The sequence below is a fragment of the Electrophorus electricus genome, chromosome 10, assembly GCF_041902795.1.
Source record: "Electrophorus electricus isolate QZ-2024a chromosome 10, ASM4190279v1, whole genome shotgun sequence".
NCBI classification, from domain to species: Eukaryota; Metazoa; Chordata; class Actinopteri; order Gymnotiformes; family Gymnotidae; genus Electrophorus; species Electrophorus electricus.
The window spans coordinates 25555120-25573276 of NC_137506.1; the positions used below are offsets into that span (position 1 = coordinate 25555120).

General features: G+C 35.8%; 1 protein-coding gene across 3 annotated transcripts in view; it reads right to left on the bottom strand.

The window, feature by feature from the left end:
• Window positions 1-1306: 1306 nt before the first annotated feature.
• The window catches only part of strn3 (striatin, calmodulin binding protein 3), a 23190-nt gene continuing 6339 nt past the window's right edge, over window positions 1307-18157 (bottom strand). The window contains exons 2-16 of one of the 3 annotated variants that reach the window (XM_027000344.3): window positions 9127-9230; window positions 8871-8944; window positions 8705-8780; window positions 8196-8372; window positions 7929-8070; window positions 7233-7374; window positions 6805-6941; window positions 6025-6200; window positions 5808-5855; window positions 5590-5711; window positions 5164-5331; window positions 4850-4990; window positions 3567-3674; window positions 3216-3302; window positions 1307-3040 (exon numbers count right to left, since the gene is read on the bottom strand). In XM_027000344.3, coding sequence (XP_026856145.1) covers window positions 2871-3040; window positions 3216-3302; window positions 3567-3674; window positions 4850-4990; window positions 5164-5331; window positions 5590-5711; window positions 5808-5855; window positions 6025-6200; window positions 6805-6941; window positions 7233-7374; window positions 7929-8070; window positions 8196-8372; window positions 8705-8780; window positions 8871-8944; window positions 9127-9230 — 1872 coding nt within the window. In that variant the 3' untranslated portion in view covers window positions 1307-2870. Of the gene's footprint in view, window positions 3041-3215; window positions 3303-3566; window positions 3675-4849; window positions 4991-5163; window positions 5332-5589; window positions 5712-5807; window positions 5856-6024; window positions 6201-6804; window positions 6942-7232; window positions 7375-7928; window positions 8071-8195; window positions 8373-8704; window positions 8784-8870; window positions 8945-9126; window positions 9231-18157 lie in introns of all 3 variants that reach the window. The other 2 variants (XM_027000343.3, XM_081722318.1) reach the window with 2 other exon arrangements.

Consider the following 18157-nt stretch of genomic DNA (forward strand, 5'->3'; position numbering starts at 1 on the left):
AAGCAGTGGAGACGTGTTCTCTGGAGTGATGAATCATGCTTCTCTGTCTGGCAAGCCGATGGACGAGTCTGGGTTTGGCGGTTGCCAGGAGAATGGTACTTGTCTGATTGCATTGTGCCAAGTGTAAGGTTTGGTGGAGGGTAGATTATGGTGTGGAGTTTTTTTCAGGAATTAGGCTTGGCCCCTTAATTCCAGTGTAAAAAACTGTTGATGCTTGAGAATGAGATTTTCGACAATTTCATGCTCCCAACTTTGTGGTAACAGTTTGGGAATGGCCCCTTCCTGTTCCAACATGACTGCGCACCAGTGCACAAAGCAAGGTCCATAAAGACATGGATGAGCAAGTTTGGTGTGGAAGATCTTGACTGGCCTGCACAGAGTCCTGACCTCAACCTGATAGAACACCTTTGGGATGAATTAGAGCGGAGACTGTGAGCCAGGCCTTCTCGTCCAACATCAATGTCTGACCTCACAAATGCGCTTCTGGAAGAATGGTCAAATATTCCCATAAACACACTTTATATATATATATATATATAAAAACACACACCCACGCCTCAGTTTCAGTCTGGTTTAGTGCTGGATTTGGCAAGAAATCCTCCATGCATTGTGACAAGTCTTGATGGCAGTGGCTTCTATCTCCAGTTTAGACCATGATGACTGGCAGAGCATGTTGATAGCCTGCATCTTGTTCTTCCTATTCAGCTTATTTCTCACGACTTGCCTCACTCTTTGTAGGTACATTTCCTTTCTAGCTTCCTTTCCTCTCCTCGTAACCATCCGACCACACTTATCCAGTCCAAATGACATTCAAGTGTTGTTGCTGTATATCCTGGTGAGACAGATCAGCAAGGTGATGTCTCTTTCACTTCTGGCATACAGCTTGATGGCATCCACGTAGACCAGAGATGGCTGATGGTTGCTCCATTCTGTGGCTGGTATGTGAGCGGGTTCAGGCCTATGCAGAACAGAATGTGTGTTTGTGTGGTACATATAACAGAATTTTCAAAACAAAAACACCTAAATGCTAAGACCACTAAATGTATAGGAAATGTCAGTGTCAAATAAAAATATTCAATTCTAATTGTTGTTCTCTAGGTGAATGTTGGTTTGCTGTATTAATGTAATTTGATTTGGCTTTCAGTACAGTCCAATTAAATCAGCCGTCTCTCTGCATTGGGAATGAAGAATTATCAAGTTGGTGCTAGCAAATTCCACATTGTCAAACTGATTTTATTGTTATGGCTGGTTGGTGATAACTAACCACTAAATACACAGGTCATAAATTAGCAAGACATGGGCCAGATTGCATATACAGGTACACCATTTAATATTTATTATAGACATTTTATATACATTACTTTTCAACAGTTGTATTTTGCTATGTGGTACAATCTTTAAAATTTGCTAATCCATAGTCTGTAAATCAAAAATGTTACAAAACGCATCAAAACTGATCAGAACTTTTTTCTTTTTTCTTGGGAAGACTAGAAAAAATACTTTATTGTATTAATCATGCATTACACAAAGAATGTCTAGTTACATCATAAATTGTAGGTTTGAAATAAAATGGTTTTACAGGATAAAATGTAGGGACAGAATAACAACTTCAAATAGTGATTTACCAAATGGAAGCTATCCAGATCCCTTAACTTACAAACTTATTAACTTATAAAAATGCCATAAAGGGAAAAGCAAAATTGAAACAAACAAACAAAAAAATCTCCCCATGCTTGAAAGCATAATTTTGCAAAATCTTAAGGTAAAAGTAAACGTTATTTTCAACCTCAGATTGGACTCCATCTGAAGAGCAAAAACAATTTTTTTAATTACTTGCATGTTCTTCATGAGCCCAATTTTACAATTGTCCTTGGGCTACACATACTTTATAAAAAGAAGCTAATACTACCCCAAAACAGTCAAATAAATAAGCCAATAGCATTCAGTTGCCTAACCTGTGATAAATAACTCAGTTACAGTAAGATGTACAAAACCATCACATAGTGATAGGATGCTGAATTTTTGATACCTAAAGAGCTCTCATGGTGAAATGTACTGTGCTTCTATCATTTACTCTTTCCATCTGATAAATCAAGGTTACAGCGACATCAGACAGTAGCTTTCGTAAGGGCAGGACTCATTAAGGGCCTCCAGTGATGTAGGACCACTCAGAAAAGGACAGAGTAGGTAGAGATGCACCCCCCCACCCCCCTTAAATTTAAAAATGTCTTCAGCTCTGCTACGACAGTCTTTATTTATATAAAAAGGATTATAAAAACTATACTTTTTTTACACAAAAATCATTAAGCTAATGCTGTGGTATGAATATGACTGATTGAACAGTTTTTAACGCTACATTAATGAGAGGAGGGTGATTTATGAGAGCAGGAATCAGTTTATGGCTTAGTGTGGCAGGACGGGCTAGTTCGTCTGGTGCAGTGTGACCACGCTGTAGTCATTGATGATCTACTAACAAACAAGCACTCCATGGTCACTGAAACATCCTTAAAGTACACATTGTGAGCTTCTTTCAAACCCAATCAAAAGAAGAAAAACTCTGGGATAACGCCAGCTCTGGCTTACAGTAAAGTACGATAATTGTTTTTCTTTTCTATTTTGAGGTTTGGAGGAAAAAAAGTTTAAAACTAACTGTACTCTCTACCCAGGCCACGCTAAACCACCAACAGTCCTTTGCTGGGCACCTAGGATTGATACGTGTGCCCTGGATGGCAAGGATGCTGACAGAGTTTATTTCAGTGTAGCATCGAAAAATCCTACTCATTACAGAAGGTGAAGCAGTCAGATCTTTGTCTTGATGTCTGATCGGGAGGGTGAGTTCACTCAGGCTCTGGCGAAGGGGAAGGGACAGTCTATACAAACACTTTAGCCAGGGCATCGGCCCCAGCGCTCCCTATAAATGCCTTAGACGGGTGGAAGGCAACATCATATATGGACTCATCTGACTTCTTCCGGTGAGCAGTAACTTCCTGTACACAAGTTTTGCTGTCCAGGTTCCAAAGCCGAATGGAGCAGTCATGACCTGTGCAAAACGGTCATAAGAATAAATGCCTCTCACTGTTTCTAGAGGTCTCACTCAAATACACTGTCTTCCACTAGGCAAGAACATTTTGCCTTACATCTAGAAAGAGCTTATAGTTTGTACTTATGTGAACTGAGCTACTGTTAAACGTGTATAAGACTTTAGCAGCACTTACTTCCTGACATCAGGTAAATGCCGTTAGGATCCACTGCCAGACTGGTGACAGCATCTAAGTGAGCCACCATCGCATGGATAACTTTACCTACATCACACAAGAAAAGCCAGCTCACAAAAGTCAGAAATGCTTCTTTTTGTCATAGACAACAAAAATAATGAAAACAGCAGATTTCTCTTTTATATATATATATATATATATATATATATATATATATTCTAATCAAAACTGTACAATGTACACATTCATATCAGGGTAGTCAATCCAAAACAACATGACAGACAATTCGACTTGCACATCTTTAACAATGACAGAAGATTCAAACTAGAAAAAGGCTTAGGCTGGACCTACCTGATGTATTGTCGAAGAATTTAATGTGTCTATCTTCATGAGCTGTGATTGTGATTGGCAATGTTGGGTGACTCACTACTTTATTAATATGATTCCCAGCAGGAAGAGCTGTAAGAAATCAGAGTATCTAGCTTCTTTAGCACCACTTACAACAGCAACCCTCTGGTATGGATTGCTGATTGTTTTTTAAAACCATAATAATCTGCCAACCCCCCCCCGACGCCCCCCCCCCCCCCCCAAAAGTAACATGACTCAGCAAACTGGAGTACTGGGGCCATTTTAAAATCAATATAGGGCTGCAGCAATAGTTTATAGAGTATTCTATCACTTATCGATTAATCAGATAAGAAATACTATCACTTATCGATTAATCAGATAAGAAATACTTTTGCTTTGGGCAATAGTAAATATACAAAATAGATCAGTAACAATAGTAAATTTACAAAAGAGAACATAAGACAGGTCTCTTAAAATGAATAATTGGTATGTATTTTTTAAAAATCAACATTTTTATTGCTTAAACTGCATACAGTAGCTGTCAAAACTTAATTTAATACATTTAAGTGCCATATTACCTTGTGGGTTTTAAATAAAAATAATTCTTAAATGCAAAAACGAATATACAAAAAAAAAAAAAATTCCCATGATATTTTTTCATGTGACCTTTTTATTTTTCACGTTTTTAAAAAATATACAGAGCAACTGATTGTGAACAGTTTCTTTAAAAATATTTAGATTAAGTTGGTGTAGCTATGCTAAGTGAGTGTTGATATGAATGGCAAACAGAATAGTTTGGTTTACACACATGAAACATATAAACCAGGTAAAAACCTTTCCCTAACCTTTACAGTGCACTCAGTGGGCCTCAACATTTTTATGAAAAAAGAAAGAATTTTTGAAAACAGTAGTACAAAAAGCTGATTCCCCAGTATATTTGTTCATTCATTAATTCAAAATATAATTGTATGTAATGTAACATAAGCCAATCAATTTACTATGCCTACTGCACAGATCCAAAAATGCCAATAAACATGACGAGAAACCGGTACAATTCAATGCTCACATAGTTAGTGGACTTGCTACTCTGCCAGCTAACCTTACATAATAAAGAAGAGGCATAACTGCATGGCCTCTTGAGTCATGCAGGACCTGCTGTGTGAACCTCTCTTGTCCCAGGCATGATGGTATGAACTGTAGAGACTCTGGCTAGGCTTCATGGAGGAATCATTTCAGTCCTAACTACATGGCCAAAAACATTTTGAGGATGGGAAAGGTGGACTTACTGTTCTCCCTCTGTGCTGATAACTCCACAACAGACTGAGAGGTTTCCAGGTCATAGATGACGGTATTGCCAGTGTTGTAGGAGGCCACCATGTAGGCTGGATCGCAACCGTTAAAATCTACAGAGGTGGGAATGCCATGCTCTGCAAGACAGGAAAGCACAAAGAAGGCCTCCAGCTTATTTGGAGTGGTCAGATACTTTTAATGATACCAGCCTAGAAAATTATACACTTACAATATCCTTTCATTGCTGATGGATTTTGTTTTCATTAAAAAAATTCTAAACACACACGCACGGACACACGCGCACGCTCACCTCTCTCCGCATTAAATGTGCAAAGGCAAGGTGACTTCTCCTTTGGGTTCCACAACTTGATGGTTCCATCAGCAGAACAGGACAACAAGCGGTTTTTGATTCCGCTATAGGCTAGCCCCCAAACCGCATCAGTGTGCCCAAGAAATGAGCCAGCCAAAACACTGGGATCTGAGCAAAATATGATCAATATCAGAAAAGCAGCTGAGGAACAATGACTGGAGCCATTTTCAATAACCAAAACCTACCACTGTGACATGGCACTATACCTATGCTGTTGCTTGCATACAGAAGCATACTGTGACTGACCAGCATTAACATAGGAACCACAAGCACGCTGTTTAAGACATCTTAAATATAATGAGGCAAGTGAGGCGAGTCTCAGAGTGAATATAATGTAATGAGGCAAGTGAGGCGAGTGGTCCTCACCATATGTGTCATATGGGTCTACATTAGAGCCAGGGATATTCCACCACTGTATTGTTGAGTCAATGCCACCACTAAAACACTGCTCTCCACTTGCAGTTACAGCCAATGAGAGCACAGGTCCACTGTGGAAAGTCATGAAAGAGAGGCACATATCACCCAACATATCACCCAATTTTTGCATAATGCTTTTTTTGCCCCCAAACCAATAAACCACTTACGTGTGCCCTCTGAATGTGTATATGGGCTCCACATCAAAAGAGGCACTTCTACAAAGAAAACAGGGGAAAAAATAATATTTACTTCTATCAGTTAATCAGGGACAAATGTCTGAAATCTACAACTGTCCATGAATTCATAGGAATCATGCACATTTAATCATCAACATCCACTCCAGTCTACTCTTTTGAATCTTTTTAATCTAATGAGACCACTTGCTTTTTGGCAGGAACTGTCTTCTGGAGGTTCCACAGCTTCAGAGTATGGTCCTCTGAGACAGTGACCAGCACTGGTTCTACAGGATGGAAGGCCAAGGCACGCACTCCATCAAAGTGGCTGCGTAATGTGTACTTTGGATTCCATGTCTTCCTGAACACATCTTTATTGGCCTGAAGCTAAAAATAGACAGGCACAGAAAGAGGGGTACATTCAAACAACTACAAAATGAAACCTGGAAAAAGACAGCTCAAGTGGCTCTATATCCCCGGTACACTGGAGTAGCATCACCCTCAGAAGACACACACACACACACACACACACACACACACACAAATAATAGAAACTCTTTTTTTATTGCTGCTATTGTTAGTCATTTTTGTTGCCCAATAGGAAAGATAAGAAATATCCATGGCTAAAGCATTTCAGTAGCTATACTGCTTATTTGGACTGCTCTAAACCCCAAAGGAGACTTTTTTTCTAGAGCTGGTTGTGTAAGATATACAAAGTGGAGTAATTATATTCAGTTCCAGACCCGCTCTGTATGGTTTTATACTTTCACTTCTCTGCTACACTAGATAATTAGCTGGTAAAGTGAACCAGAATTTGAGCAATGACATCAACTTGGCAGGAGGAGAAAGCCACACAATCAATACTGAACTTTTTATACTCATGAAGAGACTTTCTCTGAACTAAACGTAGCAGAGGGCCCTGCGTGAAGAGCCGCTGTGCCCACATAATTTCAAAAGGCGTCATGGGGGCGGGCCATGCTAGGCCACTTACATCATAGCTGTAGTCAGCCTCATCATTGGACACAGTCAGGTCAGCAAGGTCCCCCAAGCCCAACACACTTTCCAGCACATCATCCGAGCCCATGATAAAAGACTTGCCCCCACCGGACGTAAATGGCAGTGGTTCGGCTAAGCACAGGAGAGAAAAGATTAATGAGCATGGTGCCACATGTCAGGAAGAGCAGCTCTGGTAAACAGGTTAGGCCTTCCCTAGTCTTCAAAATAAGTCAAATAGTGGAGGCAATGGAGGGAAAGTCTGTGCAGCGGTGGTGACTTGGGGCAAGCAAAGCACGGGTATGCTGTAGAACGTGTAGTCAGCAACAGATGCAGCTATCCAGCAGGATTCACCTGCTGGATTCATGTGAGAACAGCACAAGGCTCAAGGCTGAGAATGGAGACGCAGGGGTCTGGTGCACTCACCCCACTCCGTGCCATCTCCTGAGCTCCGAGCCTCGCCAGCACCCTCACCGTCCTCCGCGTTCACCAGGAAATCAAACTCCTTTAATGCTTCTTCCGTGTCTGGGTCATCTGGAAGGTCTGATGCCAATCCCTCATTTCCCACCTGATGGGACCAGGTTATAACAATGACAGACAATTTTACTGGCATACTTTTAGTAATATCAAGACTATTGAGTCTTATTATTTAGATATAGGCAAATGGTATGGGCAAACCCACTTCTACTGAATTTAGCTGTTGCTGGTTTTAAATCTCTGTGAAAATCTTACACAGCTCAGAAGCTCGTGTAGGAATTACAGCCAGTTAAAAATCAATGTTGAAACAGCATATCAAAGGTGCATTTTATGAATTACCTAGTATTAACAATTACTTCTTAATTTCCATTTTTCCCTAATTACTGGCTGTAAATAGCTATGGGAAAAAGTATATTTACATGATTATACTGTTGAGGCAATATAGAATATCTGATAATAATAATTTAAAAAAAAAAAAACACTCAAAAAACCCCCAAACAAACAAACAAACCCCCCCCAGAAATGTCTTCATATTTTTGTACCGAGCTGACTAGATCAGTTGTGTACTGCACATCACCATCATATCCAAACATCTTGCTCATATAGAATAATCAGTTATTCAAGACATTTCCTCACTTCTCTTACCTTAATTTTATGTTTCTTCATTCTTTGCTTATTAGTCCTATTTGAGACGTCTTCCGTTATGTCGCCTTCCTCATCCTCCTCTTCATCACTGTCATCAGCATTTTCTAAGAAATTAAATGTCTCCAGAACATCTCCTGGATTCCTATAAGTCAAACAAAAAGTTTAAAAACACACACAAACAAAACCAAAGCAAACCCAAAACATGTATGCTGTTATTTGTAATAACAAGCCAAATGTGTGTGAATTGCTCATTGTTGCTTTTTGCACCTTTTCAGATCTTGTCCCTTCCTCTTGGCTGGAGATTCTCCTCCGTTGAGGATCTGATCCAGGTTCTTGGTTTCCACTGAACCATTCTGCTCTGAGCCAGACAGCCCCAGTAAGGACCGCACCCTCTGTGACCGCACGTCCAATATCGTATCCGTGTAACCTACTTCCTGAAGATATCTGACAAATACATAAATGTTAAGAGATAAATTATTAAAGTGTGCCAGTCAAATGTACTGTGCCTAGGACTCTTTTCAGTAGCTTCATTCTAGTGTAAAGAACATCAATTTTAAATGGTTCTTCTACTTACCTTAACCTGTATTTTGTAGCAAAAAGCAGATATTCAGGGGTTAAAGGGTAGTCTTTACAGTGCTCATTATTGTGTTTAATGTAACCAGCCTATCACAGACCTGCTCTAACTGGCTGTTAGTTTACTAAATGTAACTATTCTGAAACTGCAAAATGTGCACACCAATTACACCACTCAGCAAGAATGGTAGGAGAGAACTTACTGTCTAAGTAGTTGTCTGCCTTGTTTCCAGGTTAACTGACTGTTCTGTACAGCAGGCAAGTCTGTGTCTTTGGTATCTTCTGGAACGAAGATGATCATCATTATAGCTCATATCATATCAGGCATAATTTTCTTAAATGGCTTGTGTGTGTCATGAATGCACAAACCTGATTCAAAGCTGGGCATTTTAACTTCACCTTGATTTAGTTCTGTGCCATATTTTAATTTATGGTACTTTGCTCTGAAATGTAAAAAATGCAATTTAGTTTCCATAATTATTATTCGAATATTTTATATTGCTAAAAATGTTTTTTGTTTTTTTTTTTACTAAAAAAGTAGATAATACAGATACAGATGATATTTAGAAATGAAAACACAAAAGTATAACACTTGACAGAATTATAAAATAATAAAATCACAGACCTTTCTTGCTTTAATGCATATTCTAACATTTTTATTCTTCTAACCAGGTCGTTCTTTAAATTTTCTTGACCCTTTCTCTCGCCTTGGAGGAATGCTATTCGAGCCTGCAAGACAAAAATAGAGGATATGAATACATGCAACAGAAAGTGTTAACTGAACAACCATGGTCCTCATCATTTTCCCCAAGCTGCTAAAATACAAATCTTGTTATAAAATTCCATCAGTTCCTTCAGGCTTTCATAACTGTAATGTCCACTGAAACTCAATTAACTGTATCTTGATGTCCAGCAGAAACAAAACACTTAACAGAACGTAATATGAAAGAATGCAAAGTATTTACAAAGAACTGAGCATCTTTACATATAATTCACATTAGCCAAAAAAAAAGAAAGCCTGTGAGAAAAGAAACAAAAAAAACCCAAAAAAGCTGAAGTGTAGAGACATGAAGTCAAGCCCAAGTGTAAAATAAAGGTAAAATAAAAAGAAGGGAAAAAAATGAACTGGCTTTGCGATTGGCTACATATTTTAAGATTTCTTTATACCTGTCTTTTTTTTTTTATTGTGTTTTAGGGACTTTGAGTAGTGCATCATTTTATGGTATTGTATTACCACTCTGTAAAATGAATAGGCAGAGCTCAGTAGTTCCTAACTTTTATGTTTCCGTAAGTTCTTAAAGGGTAAGCGACACATGGCAGAGAGGGTTGGCTGTGACCCAGAGGACTATAGCCCTCCCACAGAGCTCAACACTATTGAGAGAGAGCAGCTGTGCAACTCGAACCCTCTTAAAGGCTAGTGGGTGTGAGGCAGGGCTATTTAGAGACAACCACTCTACAATTTCCCTTCTGAAAATATGGCTTCTGTGTGCTGATGGCAACCAAGTCTAGCAGATAAACTTGGGAGACATACCTCATGTAGCCACCAGAGAGATGCAAAAGCCTGTTGTCATAATGCTACACTGTTTCCAATTCTTCACATCGCCATTTATATTTATTTATATATATATATATATATATATATATATATATATATACACATACATACATACATATATATATAAAAACATGCACACTTGTGACTTTTGCTTGTGAGGCCATATGGATGTAAATGTCTCCGACTCAACAGGGAAAGAGATATTGATTTGAGTAAATTGTGAAATAGTTTAAGCATAGGTTGCTTAAATTTCTAGTATCAAACTGGCCAGCACAGGAAATTACACAGTGAATGTGTAAAAGATTTAAGGAGGGGAAGCAGATTGACAGATTTCAGACTGGATTCACCATATTACAACTACACTTATGGCTAGGCTTCATTATAATGTACATTATAAGTACTTAATGTAGGGTATTCTTTTTTTGCACTGATGTTGACTGCTCTTTTGTTAACTAACAAACTCTAGTACTTCTTGTTTATCGCACTGATTGTTGTCTGAGATAGAGATGTATTTTGCACTTCCAGGCAAACATTGCAAGGCTACAACATGTGCACGGTCCCTATGGTTCATTGCAGGCACTGGTCATTAAAAGAGTGAAAGCAAAATCCTTTTCTCCTCTTCCCCAGAATAGCTGTGTGATATTTGTCTCTTTATACTGTAATCAGATTATCAGTCTTTCAATTTATGTTTGTGATAAATTTCATGAAGAAAGACAAATTAATAAAATATATTCATTAGACCGAACACACACGTACGTGCACACTCGCACAGATAGAAATTTAGGTTTTTTTTATTTTTCAGAGACAGCATTTTATGAAACATGGCTTTATATTAAAGCCATACACTATTTTTCACTATTTAAATTTGTAGAAAAAAATCATATATTGAAATGTACAGAATATATGCAAGATAGGTACATGTGATATCCTAGAGTAATAGGGAAAAAAAGCACCTGAAGCAGCAATTTAGCATGATGAGCCCTAATAGGTTTTTAAGAGGCACATCCTACTGGATTTACTTACTTACTGTGCTAAATAAACAAAGAAATAGAATATGCATAAATAAGCTCTGGACTAATTAACTGTCAGAATTTTAGTCTACTAAAGCTACTTAGAGGGGTCAGGGAGGAAAATTCAGGTAAATGTTTAAGCAATCCAATGGTTATATGTAACACAAAGTAAAAGGAAAAAAACAATTTACATTTTTCATTTATATATTTTTTTAAAATCTGCACAATTAGAGATTTATTTTTTTTAAACCCTTTAAACATTTTATGTTTATTTTTATAGACTATATTTAAAGATCACAGATAACTGGCTACTTGAACCTAGAAGAGAAACACATCGTCATATTCCCCTGCTCTTGTGGAGAATCAAACTGTGTATGTGTATGAAAATACATATACATGTATGAAAATTAAATACTGCTTAAATATTAGAATGTTCTCATATTACAGCAATTTCACTGAGAATTGTCTGGGAGCATTTTCTGTTTAATTGGTACTCCAAATATTTATATAATTATTCAAGGAAGACATCAGCAGCTGTGTATTTCAACCTATCTTTGTGCAACTTTGTTGATCGCTTGTTCATTCAGCTGTAATACTCCTTGTTGAAGAAAGTACAATTAGTTGATGGCACAAATATTATGGCATAAAGAACACAGAATTATGCTTTTTGGTAACTAATGCAAGAATACAAGCTATACCAAATACCCAATGTCTTTCCATTTAGGACATTAGTATATTAGGACATATCACTTCAGGGAATTCAGTTAAATACTATGTTTAGGAAGACAACCTTAGAGAGAGGTAATACGTCAGGGTGGGTGAGAGTAGCTCTTTAGTCCTTTGACAGGAATGAATTTACAGAAACAGCTGTCTGCGCTTGTCTTTTGCCTGTGTACAGCTTGACACACCGCCACCAACTCTATTCAAGACAACACTGTCACTATGACCTCAGAAATTAATGAAAATAGTACAAATTTTTAATAATAACAAAATGGTTTAAATGTGCACTCTAGTAAAAGCCAACTCAGGCATGTCTAGCAGATAAAAGTTCTCAAGAACATCTGATGACCTGGTTGTGATGTTGCGATTTACCCCAAAGATTTGGAGCACTCTCATTTGCATGAAGCCATTTCATTGAGCCATGGACTTTATGGTCAGCCCAGGGGAATCATGGTGAGGTCACTGCCCAAATCTGGAGTCTTACAAAGGAGCATGCTTCAGAACAGGAGGCAAGAATAGCCCTGCCCATTGCCTGACACATTCCTTTATAGAGCTCTCAGATAATTGGAGTACATGGAGTAAGAACTGGCCTGATAACACAGGACTTAGGAAGACTCGATATAAACTGTGAATGACACTGCTTTATAAGCGTAGTGGTCTAAGTCCTGGGACAGAAGACAAAATATAATGAAAAGTGATGAATAAGCTCCTGAACTCATGGAAAAGTGAATCTATTCACTGTGTAAAGCTATCTAGTTAAAAAAAACACCTTGTTATTGAACTAGGAACATGTCATTTTGCAAAATTCTCTCCTAAGAGTAGGGGAGTCATTCACAAATCAGCCTGATAATACGCTAATAAACAAACATACTGAACTTGAGTCAACCATGTAGGAACATGCTGATGAAGCAGAGTGTCCAGTTTTCCATTACGAAGGTTCAGCATTGCCTTCACAAGACAGCCAGGCTCTGCTAGGCAGCTAAGATTTCTGACCTGTCTTAAAAGCCTCCTGATTAACAACAATAGGAAACAAATTACAAAATTATTACATTTCATTCACTTATTTATTCACTGTGATGTATATTCTTTCATGTAAATCTTGTATTTTTAATATAGCCTATAGCTAGAAAACAAAGGCTTGAAAACCACTGCTTTTTATGGTACTAACTGCTCTGCACTATATGAACTTAAGCACTAAAGTACTGATAAAATGGACCAAGCACTATAATTAGGGTAAGCATATTTTAAATACAAGTTTTAGGACCTGCTGACTTGAATATCAAGTATGACAAAGCTAGGTTAAAATTGTTCTATTCTTCAGGAACAGAATAAACATCACAAAAAACAAACAAACAAAAAAAAAACCAAACAAAAACCAGTGTGTATTCTGTGTTACAATAAAAATTTTCTGTGCAGATATTAATCACACTGGTCTTCTCTCACTCATTGTCCCTCTGCACCTCAAATCGTCCTTCAACTGCATTGTTTTCAAGTGGATTTTAGTGCTAACAACAACAACAACAACAACAACAACAATAATACATGAGATTTATATAGCACTTATGAAGACCCTAAAGAAACTTACAATTATATACACACACACACACACACACACACACAACAACACTATCAGCCACTCCACCTGGAATACTGGTTTGGAACATTTGAAAGTTTGAACATGTGAGCTTCTAAAAAAAAAACTCCTGGAAGCAATAAGACAAGACATACTTTTTGAATAGTAAAGTAATAATTAATTATTCCTTTTTAAATGTGCTGTCACATGCAGCCTTTTCTGTTGTTCTTGAGGATGACCCCAATCAACATTCCTTAACCAACAGTATACCTAACATGCCAGCAGATTTTAAGTCTTCTTCTTTCATTTAAAGTTATTAACAAATACACTGTGTACTCAAAACATGGGCTTGGTTTTAATATAAAGTCTGCTATATTCTTTAAAGCACATTCTGCTCAAAAATTATTATCATTTAACAACAATCATTCCCAGTACCAGTCCTGGGAATCCCATGCTTGGCACTTTTTTTTTTTTTTTCCCCTTAATCAAATACACCTCATTTTACTTGTTGTCCATTACTACGCCCTTCATGTAGTCATGCAAGCCAGTAAAGGGAAAAAACAAAAATGTTCGCAGGATCCCCAGAACGTTTCTAGAAGATGCTGCAAATCAGGCACATTCAAGCCCTAAACCAGGGGTGTCCAATTCCGGTCATAGGACCACTGCCCTGCTCTAAAACACTTACTAAGCATGGTAATTCACTGAAAAGTTGAATCCAGACTGTTTTAGCAGGGAAATTGCTGAACTCCGGCACCTACTGGGGTGCACTGGGCACTACTAGACTAACAAAAAAACAAACAAACAAAACGGTGACCAGTTGAGACAAAAAGCTACTGACTTCATTGTGGCATCAATCAAATGTTTACAAAAAGAACATTTTAAAACTATTTGAGAGATTACATGGTGTAATTGCTTATTTACAAGGTATAACAATGAAGGTCAAAACAACTGTCCCTAGCTATGTAACCTTGGAACCTAAAATTTCTCTGAATCTTACATTACAAAACTTGATTGACTGCTGGCAAGCTATTGATTCTATATACTACCAACCTAGCCTCCATTATGAAATCTTAGGAGAACCTGGGAACTCTACTACAACACACAAGAATCTACTAGAGAACTCATTTGATTTTAATAAATTATCATGCAAAAGCTTGGTTGAGTAAATTGCAGATCTGGAGCTGGGTGTAATCAGTGAACACAAGGACAAACCAAACACAAATATACACATACATATACATATATACACACACACACACACACACACACACACACACACACACATATATATATATATATATACATACACACAGATACATATACACACATACATACATACATACATACATACATACACACACACACATACATACATACACACATTAATACATACATACACACACACATACATACATACACACATTAATACATACATACACACACACATACATACATACACACATTAATACATATATATACACACACACACACATACATACACACATTAATACATATATATACACACACACATACATACACACACACACATTAATACATATATATATACACACACACACATACATACATACATACATTAATACATATATATACACACACACACATACATACATACATACATTAATACATATATATACACACACACACATACATACATACACACATTAATACATATATATATATATATATATATACACACACACATACATACACACATTAATACATATATACACACACACATACATACACACATTAATACATATATACACACACACATACATACACACATTAATACATATATACACACACACATACATACATACACACATTAATACATATATACACACACACACACATACATACACACATTAATACATATATATACACACACACACATACATACACACATTAATACATATATATACACACACACACACATACATACATACATACACACATTAATACATATATATACACACACACATACATACATACACACATTAATACATATATATACACACACACACACATACATACATACACACATTAATACATATATATACACACACACACATACATACATACACACATTAATACATATATATACACACACACACATACATACATACACACATTAATACATATATATACACACACACACATACATACACACATTAATACATATATATATACACACACACACATACACACATTAATACATATATATATACACACACACACATACATACACACATTAATACATATATATACACACACATACATACATACACACATTAATACATATATATACAGACACACATACATACACACATTAATACATATATATACAGACACACATACATACATACATTAATACATATATATACACACACATACATACATACACACATTAATACATATATATACAGACACACATACATACATACACACATTAATACATATATATACACACACACATACATACATACATTAATACATATATATACACACACACATACATACATACACACATTAATACATATATATACACACACACACATACATACATACACACATTAATACATATATACACACACATACATACATACACACATTAATACATATATACACACACACATACATACACACATTAATACATATATACACACACATACATACATACACACATTAATACATATATATACACACACACACATACATACATACACACACACACACACATACATACACACATTAATACATATATATACACACACACACATACATACATACACACATTAATACATATATATACACACACACACACACATACATACATACACACATTAATACATATATACACAGACACACATACATACATACACACATTAATACATATATACACACACACACATACATACATACACACACACACACATACATACATACACACATTAATACATATATATACACACACACACATACATACATACACACATTAATACATATATATATACACACACACACACACATACATACACACATTAATACATATATATACACACACATACATACATACACACATTAATACATATATATACAGACACACATACATACATACACACATTAATACATATATATACACACACACATACATACATACATTAATACATATATATACACACACACATACATACATACACACATTAATACATATATACACACACATACATACATACACACATTAATACATATATACACACACACATACATACACACATTAATACATATATACACACACATACATACATACACACATTAATACATATATATACACACACACACATACATACATACACACACACACACACATACATACACACATTAATACATATATATACACACACACACATACATACATACACACATTAATACATATATATACACACACACACACACACATACATACATACACACATTAATACATATATACACAGACACACATACATACATACACACATTAATACATATATACACACACACACATACATACATACACACACACACACATACATACATACACACATTAATACATATATATACACACACACACATACATACATACACACATTAATACATATATATATACACACACACACACACACATACATACACACATTAATACATATATATACACACACACACATACATACATACACACATTAATACATATATATACACACACACACATAGATACATACACACACACATACATATATATACACACACACATACATACATACACACATTAATACATACATACATATATATACACACACACATACATACATACACACATTCATATATATACACACACACACATACATACACACATTAATACATATATATACACACACACACATACATACATACACACATTAATACATATATATACACACACACATACATACATACACACATTAATACATATATATACACACACACACATACATACATACACACATTAATACATATATATACACACACACATACATACATACACACATTAATACATATATATACACACACACACATACATACATACACACATTAATACATATATATACACACACACATACATACATACACACATTAATACATATATATACACACACACACATACATACATACACACATTAATACATATATATACACACACACATACATACATACACACATTAATACATATATATACACACACACATACATACATACACACATTAATACATATATATATACACACACACATACATACATACACACATTAATACATATATATACACACACACACATACATACATACACACAAATACATATATATACACACACACACATACATACATACACACATTAATACATATATATACACACACACATACATACATACACACATTAATACATATATATACACACACACACATACATACATACACACATTAATACATATATATACACACACACACACATACATACATACACACAATAATACATATATATACACACACACACACACATACATACATACACACATTAATACATATATATACACACACACACACATACATACATACACACATTAATACATATATATACACACACACACATACATACATACACACATTAATACATATATATACACACACACACACATACATACATACACACAATAATACATATATATACACACACACACACACATACATACATACACACATTAATA